At 41.5% G+C, this 11369-nt stretch overlaps 1 protein-coding gene across 3 annotated transcripts; it reads left to right on the top strand.

The window, feature by feature from the left end:
- Positions 1 to 233: 233 nt before the first annotated feature.
- On the top strand, positions 234 to 11119 carry LOC145614672 (uncharacterized). 3 transcript variants are annotated; one of them, XM_081669743.1, is made up of 6 exons: positions 234 to 543; positions 636 to 1953; positions 3130 to 3326; positions 3455 to 3577; positions 10574 to 10669; positions 10814 to 11118. In XM_081669743.1, exons 2-5 carry the CDS (start codon positions 826 to 828, stop codon positions 10590 to 10592), a joined length of 1467 nt encoding a protein of 488 aa, XP_081525869.1. In that variant the 5' UTR covers positions 234 to 543; positions 636 to 825; the 3' UTR covers positions 10593 to 10669; positions 10814 to 11118. The 3 variants fall into 3 exon arrangements, with proteins under 3 accessions (XP_081525869.1, XP_081525868.1, XP_081525867.1); XM_081669742.1 differs by having other exon boundaries at positions 234 to 1953; positions 3455 to 3592; positions 10814 to 11119; XM_081669741.1 differs by having other exon boundaries at positions 234 to 1953.
- Positions 11120 to 11369: the final 250 nt, after the last annotated feature.

The raw sequence follows: 11369 nt of genomic DNA, 5'->3' as shown, positions 1-11369 counted from the left end.
ACAAGGCTCAAATGGACAGAAATTAGCCTAAAACTCTGGCAGAACTTTGTGAACTTTTATGCTTTAAAGCTCAATAAAAAACCCTAACATCAATTGAAACCCCCTAAATTCCTATATAATAGTTGAGTCAATTAACATCAATTTTTCTTATGCATTTTTAAATGCCTAACATTTCTCCCTTTAAAATCCCTCGGTTCTACCACTACAGGACCCAATCATAGTAAAAAAAAAAAAAGAGTTTGATCTTGTCTTACCTGATCGCTGGAATGTAATGCAGCGCGGAAGTGCAGAGTATATATTTTTTGGCATGTCGCATATGACCCGCCAAAACTAGAGGCATCTCCTACTTTCCCAGAAAGAAATTTGGAGTCTGAAGACCTTGTTACATTACTCTCGGAGATAATAAATAATGAAAATTGAAACCCTAATCATGTTTTATCGGAAATGGAGGAAGGAGAGAGATTGATTCCAACAGAGAGCGAAAGCATCAGAATTTGAAATTGAAATTGAATGGCGTCTGCTCCTCGGCACCAAGAAAATAAGGTACCTCCTGATACTCTTAACGTTGTGAATAATGTTCCTATTATCGTATTAGGTTTAATTGCATCGTCTAATTATAAATTTAGAGGTAATAGATTTATCGAGGGAAGGAGATTATTGAGGAAAAATGATGGGAATGGAATTGTTGAGCGAAATGCCCAGGTTGTTGGTGGGAATTTGTCTTTTTTTGTCAATCAAAAGGAAAACAAAAGGAAACGGAACAAGAACAATGAGTCTGTTGTTGGGTCGGAGAAGAATAGGGAAAGGGAGTTGGTTGTCAGTTTAATGAATGAGAATGGGAAAAGAGTCGTTTCTCCATATTTTGTGAAAAAGGAAATAAAGAAAAGTGGTAAAATTCGGGAAGATGGTGGTGATTGTTATGTTAAAGGGGGAAATGAGGACATAAATTCACTGAGGGAAAATAATGAGCAGAACACAAAGTCAAAGGGAAGGATTCTCTCTGGAAGTATGAAGACTGATAGCAAGGACAAGGAAGAGAATAAAAGGAATAGGAACAAATGTATTCAAAATGATGGCGAAATTGAGACTAAGGAGGGCAATATCAAAGTAAGGAAGCAAAGAAATAGCAACAACAAAACTTCTGTGATTCAAGAGGAATTGGAAACAGGAGACAAAGTTAAAAAGCTCAGGAAGAGCAACAAAAGAGGAACACTTGTTGACAACAATTCAAGATTGCATCTCCAAACTGCTCTCATTACTAAAGAGTCTGTTAAGGTTGATGAAGAGGAACCCTTGCACCAATTCAAGGTTGACAATTGTCTGGATCAACCGACTTTATGTGGTGATCAAGGCGGGTATCACTTTATGATTGGCAACATTTCTGAAAAACCAAAAAACAAGAAGAAAAAGAAAACTGCATCTTTAAAATGTGACTCAGCAGCTGCCCAGGAGAATGACATCCTTGATCCCTTGTCACTGAGGTCTATACATGATGATCAAAACTGTTCAAAAGCTTTGGCATCCAAGGTTATCTCTCCATATTTTAGAAACGTGCCAAAGGAAAATGAGTTTGATGGTGAAAGAGACGAGGCTGAGGCTGACTGTAGAAATAAGAAAAAGAGAAGGGTTGACAAGACTATGTACGTTGAATTTGAAGAGTTACTTTCCAAATATGCTTACCAAGGGGACAGCTGCTTGAATAGGGAAGAGGAAGTAGGGGGTAAGAAAGAAGACGGTAGTGCTGGAAAAGGTAAGAAGAAAGGTAAACAGCAATGTGGAAGCAGGACTCTTAGTGCTGCCGAGAAGCGAGCTGATGCTTACCAAAGAAAAGCACCAAACTGTACCTGGAGGCCACCCTGCTCTCCTTACAATCTTCTGCAAGAGCAGCATGCCCATGACCCTTGGAGAGTGTTAGTCATTTGTATGCTATTAAATATCACTAGTGGACCCCAGGTATGTTTTTATGATGTGCGTTAAGTACTAAAATAACTTATTTTTATTTTAGCCCTCAACATAGACATTATTTTCTTCAACTGCAATGCTTATGCTGCTGTTTCAGCATTTATCGTGTGTCAGGTTTAAAACAATTGAGTAACATTGGTGATGATTATGGAAGTACTATGCTCTATGAAATATTTGAAATGACTGTAGATTTAGGCATAAGTTATCTCTAGTCTCTAAGGTTTGCTTCCTCTCTGTCCACATTATATGAAACTCTTTTTTCTTGATGAGTTTCTCTTGATAAGGACTCATAGCTACACTTGATATGTTGAAGTTGCTTTCATTACTCAGGATTACATCCTGGTGGTTTGCAAAGAGCTTGATGAATACAAATGTTGGTGCTGCGTTTCTGAATTTTTTCGCGTCATTTCAGATAAATAGTGTTTTATCGTTAGCAACTTTGTAGGTATTGGGCATATTAGTTGAGGAAAAAGCCTAATATATGCCAGATAATTATCCATAGTTCATACCTTGTGATTATTTAGTCAGCTTTGTTGTTGGGAAATGGGAGATGTTTGGTGCTTGCTTTTGCTGGATGATCAATTTGAGCTGAGTCTTAAATATATAATATGAAGCTGTTATTTAAAGCCTTTATCTCATGCAATTTATTTATTTTTCATTTTTTTTGTAAACTTTGAAGTATATGGCATTTAGTATCCAAGGGATATTTCTCATAGAAAGATATCAAAAACTACTTCACTTTTTCACGACACCTTGCATTTTCTGTGTCCTCTACCCTACTTATTTACATGCACGACACCCCTTTTGGTGTCTTTCTATTTTAATCCTTTGTTGCTTATTACTTTGTAGTAACACTGTACTTATTGCAATTTATATATTCTCGATTGTCTTGTAATGTAACATGGCTTGTCCAAGTGACTGAGCTTAATAGATGAGGTTATGTAACGAGTATTTAATATTTATTAAAGTTTTGCTCTCTTTTCTTCCTCTCATGCCCATTTGTGTCTGTCTGTGCTTGTGCGCATGTGTATCCTTTGGAGGGGATTTCTTTGGTGAAAGACTGTATATAATTTGGTCATGATTTTTTGTGTGGATTAGTTGATACTTGAATTCATTTTGAGGATCCAAGATTGTGAAAACATTTGTTTATGGTCTATTTTTGTGTAGGTCAGGAAAGTTTTGTCGCACTTTTTTTATGTGTGCCCCAATGCTGAAGCTGCTATTGGCACTGATGTCACTAGAATCGCAAGTATGATACAAAGTTTAGGGTTGCATAGAAAGAGAGCAGCAATGATTCAGCAATTATCTAGGGAGTATTTATCTGATGATTGGACACACGTAACTCAGCTGCATGGGATTGGAAAGTGAGTGAAACTGATGCTTCCTTGGTACTGTTAGAAAGACCTACAAAGTTATTGACTTATTGTAATCCTCCTAAGATGTCCATAACATTCACCCTCAATACATAACTGGTTTGCATTTCATTGTACAGGTATGCTGCCGATGCATATGCAATTTTTTGTACTGGCAAGTGGCAACAGGTAACCCCAAATGACCATATGCTAAATCATTATTGGAAATTTCTTCAAAAGCGCGGCCTCAAGGAAGTTGCTTTGTAAGTTATTAAGTGGTAAGATAAGATTTAGTACTTGATTTTAAGCCAGCCAACTTCTGGAGTTTGGTGTACATATTTATCACTTTAGGGTACAAGTTGTAGAAACTTTGATGTATATAAGTGTAATTCTACTGTAGTATCTTGTCAGATTGGTAAGAGCAGAGTGTTTATTCTTGACCTATTTTATAACAGAGATATTTTGGTGTTAGAAAAAAAAAAAACTACTGTAATTTACTCACTGAACGGTCAAGTCTGTTGTGTGTTGTCACTTATGGTCCTTGTGGCTCTGGTGAAAGTTTTGACTTTTTGAGCAGGAAACTTAACAGTGTACAAATAGTTAGTGTTGTGATGAAATTTGTGAACTTTGGTTGAGATCCAATTGAGGTGATCTTAAAGATTTACTCTGTAACTCATACTTCGTATAAGGTTACAATTTGCATGATCTGATGGGAGAAGAAGTTTTTTGGAGGAAATATTGGAGGGTGAAGATTTGGCCAAAGTGGTTGATTTTGGATGGAAATTTTTTTATACACTAGTAGAAAAATAAATTCGCAGCGAGAAATGGTCACCGAAAAAAATAGGAGGGATATGAGTAAAGAGAATTCGCACCAATTTGCAAGGAATCAGCCCAATACGAAGTCCAGGCCTGCTATACAGTTCACTTATGCTCGAAGGAAAACCAATTCAGCTTCAGCATCAAAGTGAGGGATGAGCTGGAGGAATGAGCTGGGTTTCTCTGTTAGAAGTTTGTTAGCCTTGAGGGCAGTTTTGTAATTCGTTTTCCTAGTTTGATTCCCTAATCAGTTAGTTTGTTATGACTAATTGTATTTAAGTAGTAAGTTGCTTGGAGAGGAGGTTATGCAAATTATTATTGAGTGAATGAACCTGGAGAGATTCTCTTCCTCTCGAATGAAGAGCATTTGTATTGCTTGATTGCTTTGATCTTCAATACAAAATATCAGTTACTTGCCTAATTTCTCTGTTTCTTCCCTATTTCAATCCTCTGTTTTAGCTAAGTCCTAGCAAATTTGGTATCAGAGCAGTCACGTTTCTCGCCGGAGAAGACAATGGCTCGTCTGACTCACGCGCAGCGCTTGGATTTACTGGAGCAGGAGATCGCCGGCGTTCCTGGCCGTGTGGCTCAGGAGATTACCGAAGCTCTGGAAGCTTTCAGAGCAGACTTCTCTGCTCAGTTAGCGGCGGGTGGAGATAAGAATAGATCGGAGAACCGCCCTTCTATGGGTAATGGACCACCGTATGTGTGGGATAATCCCTTCGCTGGACCGCAACCACGGTTGGATTATAATGAAGGTGGTCAATCTAACTGGAAGTTGTGAAAGCTTGATCTACCTCTGTTTGATGGAACGAACCCAGATGGTTGGATCCTTCGAGCCGAGCGATTTTTCCACTTCTATCGACTATCCGCCGAGGACCAAATGGAGGCAGCGGTGGTGGCTCTCGACGGCGACGCTCTACTGTGGTACCAGTGGGAGCATCGGCGTCATCCCTTGCACACGTGGGAGGACTTGAAGAAGCTCATCCTTCGCCGCTTTCGCACCACCGCCACCGGCACACTTCACGAGCAATGGCTCGCCCACCAGCAAACCGGCACGGTGGCCGATTTTAGACGCCGATTTATTGAGCTCTTGGCTCCGATTGAGGGAGTGCCTGAGGAGATCGCAAAGGGTCAATATATAAATGGGTTACGGGAGGATATTCGGGTCGAGGTCCGTATCCTAGATCCGGTTACCTTGGATCGGGCTATGGAGTTATCCATGCGAATCGAAGAGAAGTTGAAGCTCAGCCAAAGCCCAAGCCCACAAGCAACCTACCCAGTTGGAGAGCCCCATACCCGACTTACAGATCCAACCCACAAACACACAACCCACATTATCCGAACCAAAACACAAACCCAAACCTATCCACCACTACCCAAAATTCCCAGAATCGACTCACCCACCAATTTACCAAAACCACCGGTGAGATAAGGCGGTTGACGGAGAGGGAGGTTCAACAGAAGAGAGAACAAGGACTGTGTTTCCGTTGTGATGAGAAGTGGCACCTCAATCATCGCTGCCGCCGGCGAGAGCTGAGCGTTCTGCTCACGGTGGGGGACGAAGAAGAGGAGGATGACGGTGGATCTGGAGAGTTTGCAGCTGCGGAAATTGACCCGATCACACCACCACCACTCGAATTGCAACCCACTGACCAACCTGGAGTTTCGCTTTGCTCGGTTATGGGTATCACTAGCCCAAAAACCATGCGCATGGAGGGGATGATTAATGGGGGGAAGGTAGTCGTTATGGTAGATCCGGGGGCGACCCATAATTTCATTTCAACGGTGGCGGCAAACCATTTAAATTTACCCATTTCTGAATCCAAGAGCTTTGGTGTTACGCTGGGAACAGGGGCGGCTGTAGAAGGAGAGGGGGTATGTGTTGGGGTGTTGTTGGAGTTGCAGGGACTCACAATCATGGAAGATTTTCTTGTTCTTCCCTTAGGAAATTCTGATGTTATATTGGGTGTTCAGTGGCTGGAGAAATTGGGAACGATTTCGTCGAATTGGAAGACTCAAACATTGCGGTTCCAAGCTGGTGGCAACTCGGTGATTTTAAAGGGCGATACTCAGTTGGGACGTTCCTGTATCACATTGAAAGCAATGGTTAAAACCATTCAGAAAGCTGGTCATGGGTTGTTGTTGGAATTTAATCACTTGGAGAACACAGGGGAGGAGGACATACTACCACCAGCTGCTCTCAGACCCCTACTCACTCAATATCAGGGGGTTTTTCACATGCCTGAGGGGCTACCACCCCAACGACAAATAGACCATTCCATCACCTTGAAGAGTGGAGTGAACCCAGTAAGCGTACGCCCTTACAGATACCCACAATATCAGAAGGATGAGATCGAAAAATTGGTGAGGGATATGCTCAGTGCAGGTATCATTCAGCCTTCAACTAGTGCATTTTCTAGTCCTGTTCTCTTAGTTAAAAAAAAGGATGGATCGTGGCGTTTCTGTGTAGATTACCGGGCTTTGAATAAAGACACTATTCCTGATAAATTTCCCATCCCCGTAATTGATGAATTGTTGGATGAATTGTTCGGAGCAACTGTGTTCACTAAACTGGACCTTAAATCTGGGTACCATCAGATTCGGGTTAGAGGTGAAGATGTTCATAAAACCGCCTTCCGAACCCACGAGGGCCATTACGAGTTTTTGGTGATGCCTTTCGGCCTCACCAACGCTCCTGCTACTTTCCAGTCTTTGATGAATGAAGTGTTTAGGCCTTTTCTCAGGAAGTTTGTCTTGGTCTTTTTTGACGACATCTTAGTTTACAGCAAGACCATGGAAGAACATCAGGGGCATTTGGAGCAAGTTTTGTCTACTTTAGCTTCACACCAACTCTATGCTAATTTAAAGAAATGTGAGATTGGGAAGGCTAGAGTTGCGTATCTAGGCCATATTATTTCAGCAGAGGGAGTGGAGGTTGATGCAACAAAATCCAAGCAATGCTGGAGTGGCCTGTGCCGCTTAGTCTCAAGGAGCTACGGGGGTTCTTGGGACTTACAGGGTACTATAGAAAATTTATCCGGAATTATGCCTTGCTTGCTCGTCCCTTGACTGATCAACTCCGTAAAGACTGTTGGGGATGGACAGAGGAGGCCTCCAAGGCATTTGAGTCCTTGAAAGAAGCTATGACTCGTGCTCCCATCTTGGCTATGCCAGATTTTACTCAGCCTTTCATTGTGGAGACCGATGCCTCCAGCCATGGTTTAGGGGCTGTGCTGTTGCAAGGAGCTCATCCAATTGCTTACTTTAGCAAGATACTGGGAATGCGTGCTAGAGTGAAGCCCATCTATGAGAAAGAGCTTATGGCGATTGTGTTTGCCATAGAAAAATGGCCGTCATTACCTTTTGGGAAGGCATTTTGTGGTGCGGACTGATCAACGAAGCTTGAAGTTTCTTTTGGAGCAAAGGGAAGTTGGACACGCTTATCAAAAGTGGGTAAGTAAGCTAATGGGTTATACTTTTGATATTCACTACAAGCCCGGGCCTTGCAACAAAGTGGCTGATGCATTATCACGCCAATACTCTCCTGAAATTTCTGCCTTAACCACTACTTGTGGTCTGACCTGGGAGTTTGTACATGGGTTCATTAGCAGGGACCAGGCTTTGCAAAAGCTGATCGCTCAGTTGCAAAATGGGGATGAGGCACCCAAATGGTTCACTCTGGAGAATGGGGTATTGAAGTATAAAGGTAGAGTGGTTTTACCTAAGCAATCTGAACTCATCACTCTCTTCCTCAAGGAGTATCATGACTCCCCGGTTGGTGGTCATGGGGGTGATCTAAAGACTTATCAAAGGTTGGCAGGGGAGTGGTATTGGGAAGGCATGAGGAAGGATGTCACCGAGTATGTCAAGCGTTGCCATGTTTGCCAACAAAACAAATCTTCTACTCTCTCTCCTCTTGGGTTGCTCCAGCCCTTACCAATTCCGGACAAAATTTGGGAGGACATTTCCATGGACTTCATCGAGGGGTTACCCAAATCCTTGGGGTGGGATTCAATACTCGTGGTGGTTGATAGGTTATCTAAATATGGCCATTTCATTCCCTTAAAACACCCGTTCACTGCTCAATCCGTGGCTCAAAACTTCTCCAAAGAGATAGTCCGACTTCATGGCATTCCATCTTCTATTGTTTCTGACAGGGATAAAGTATTCTTGAGTATTTTCTGGTCAGAATTATTCAGACTACAGGGAACACAGTTGAGGAGGAGTACTTCATATCACCCGGAGTCTGATGGTCAAACCGAGGTTGTAAATAAGGGTGTGGAGTCATACTTGCGTTGTTTTGTAAATGGGCAGCCGAGAACTTGGGCTACCTGGCTGTCATGGGCTGAGTATTGCTACAATACGGCTTTTCACTCTGCTACTAAGTGTTCTCCATTCAAAGCTGTTTATGGAAGGGATCCACCCCACTTGCTGCGTTTTTCACCTGGCAGCACCAATGTTTCTTCTTTGGAGGAACAATTGATGGAAAGGGATGCTATCTTGGATGACCTCAAGTTTCACCTCACGAAGGCTCAGGTTTATATGAAGCAGCATGAGAATAAGAGTAGGAGGGATGGCTCATTTGTGGTTGGTGACTTGGTTTATGTGAAACTGAGACCTTACAGACAGAACTCCTTAGCCAAAAGGAAGAATGAAAAGCTCTCTCCGCGCTACTATGGACCCTATCCTGTGATCCAAAGGATTGGTGAGGTGGCGTACAAGTTAGAGCTCCCTGCTACAGCTCGTATCCATCCAGTTTTTCATATTTCTCAACTCAAAAAGGCTTTGGGGGTGGGGCAGCAGGCCTCTCCATTACCTGTTCAACTCACATCTGACTTGGTGCTTGATACTGAGCCAGAGAAAGTGCTTGGGGTGAGAACCACTCAAGCTGCTACTGAGGTGCTGGTTCTTTGGAAGGGGTTGCCTGACTGGGAAGCTACCTGGGAAGATTTTACTGAGCTGGACTGCAGATTTCCTCACTTCCACCTTGAGGACAAGGTGAATCTTTGGGAAGGAGGTATTGCAAGGAATCAGCCCAATACGAAGTCCAGGCCTGCTATACAGTTCACTTATGCTCGAAGGAAAACCAATTCAGCTTCAGCATCAAAGTGAGGGATGAGCTGGAGGAATGAGCTGGGTTTCTCTGTTAGAAGTTTGTTAGCCTTGAGGGCAGTTTTGTAATTCGTTTTCCTAGTTTGATTCCCTAATCAGTTAGTTTGTTATGACTAATTGTATTTAAGTAGTAAGTTGCTTGGAGAGGAGGTTATGCAAATTATTATTGAGTGAATGAACCTGGAGAGATTCTCTTCCTCTCGAATGAAGAGCATTTGTATTGCTTGATTGCTTTGATCTTCAATACAAAATATCAGTTACTTGCCTAATTTCTCTGTTTCTTCCCTATTTCAATCCTCTGTTTTAGCTAAGTCCTAGCACAATTCAAACCAAACCGGTGCGAAATTATATTAATTGCACCAGTTCAAATCGGTGCGAAATAAACAAAAAACAAATCCGCCCTTATTCTTCCTTCTCTTTCTCTTTCTTTGTTTTCCCACTTCACTTAGAGAGCTATATTACCCAAGCCCTTCATTTCATTTCACCTGTGTTGTCATGTTGCTTACTCTGCAATCTAATATAGGTATGGACACTTGACACACTATTTTGGAAATATAGTGTGGATTTTTCTAATGTCATCTGCAACCTGAGCATATTCATGTCCTACACTACTCGAGTTTTGATTAGGTGTATATACACGAATCATTCGAATTTTTAGGTGATTAATTTTATTGTTTTTGTCTTCCTTATATCAGAATTCAATTCTCACATTTCATGGTTTTAATTTCTGGGTTTTTTTTATTGTGATTGGCTATGTAGGTTGTATAATAGAATTCTACATTCAGTTTTGAGTCATTGAGGGTTAGGAGGGACTAGTGACTCTGGCCTGCTGCTCGGTTGCAGCAACTGCTGCCCTGCCGAGGCTGCTGCTGCAGTTGGCCTGGCAAGGCTGCAGCTGCTGCTGCCCTGCCGAGGCTGCTGTTGCAGCTGACCTGGCAAGGCTGCAGCTACTGCTTCCCTGCCGAGGCTGTTGCTGCTGCAGCCTTGCCGAGGCTGCTGTTGCAGCTGGCCTGGCAAGGTGGTAGCTGCTGCTGCCCTGCCGATGCTGTTGCTGCAGCTGCTGCAGCCTTGCCGAGGCTGCTGTTGCAGCTGGCCTGGCAAGGTAGTAGCTGCTGCTGCCCTGCCGAGGCTGCTGTTGTAGCTGGCATGGCAAGGCTGCAGCTGCTACTACTCTGCCGAGGTCAGTGTAAGTTGTAAATTTGACATTTGATTTTTTTTTTTTTTTTTTTTTTTTTTTTTTTTTTTTTTTTTTTTTTGCTTACATTTGATTTTTTTTGGTTAAATAACTTTCTCTATTCATTAGGTAAAAGCATTCCTACATTTTGCAGGAAAAAATTGCTGCTTTAACACCTCAAGGGTGGATTTATACCTTGAATACAAGCCCCATCCCTCATCAGCCAATAACATAAACCATCTTTTTCAAAGTAAGTGTTGTGAAGCATTTTTCTTCTATACAGAGATTTTATTTTTAATGATATCTTTTTGGCTGCAAGTAACACTTGCATATATGGCTTCATATACTTCCTCCCTGAGCTTGGTTTTATTTTCTGCATCCTGTACTTGTCCAGTTTCCAAATACTAGTGTGGTGGGTTGTGAATACCAGACCCCCTGCTGCATGCTGCTCTACTGCTCTCGCTGCTGCTAATCTGCTCTACACTACTGTTTACAATATTAAACTTGTACTTTTTTTCTTTTTTGACTTAAAAATTGTAATATTACAGCTTTGTGTTAATGGAAATTATTAGTTTATATATATATAGAAAAATTTTAATACATTATTGGCATTGGTTGAACCGGTGCCATTTTTTTTTTTTAAAAAACTAATAAAATTATTGAAGAACTAGTGTGAAGAGTAAGAAATGCCACCGCTTTTGAACCGGTGCGAAAGTTTCACTTTTTTGTGCGGATTATTATTTTCTCTCTCCTAATAAATTTGTGTAATTTTTTTATTTTCTTTCTCATCTCAACCTTCATAACTTGATAACTGGTAAATCAATTTGCTAAATAGTTGAAAGACTTTGTAATAAATGATAATCATTAACAATATCTTATATACGAGAATATCAGTAAATTAATTAGCTAAACAGTCAAAAGTCGCAAAATTGGTAGAAAAAATAACAAAA

Source organism: Chenopodium album, chromosome 25 (assembly GCF_948465745.1).
Source record: "Chenopodium album chromosome 25, dcCheAlbu1.1, whole genome shotgun sequence".
Taxonomy (NCBI): domain Eukaryota; kingdom Viridiplantae; phylum Streptophyta; class Magnoliopsida; order Caryophyllales; family Amaranthaceae; genus Chenopodium; species Chenopodium album.
This window is presented reverse-complemented; position numbering and strand designations above follow the sequence as displayed.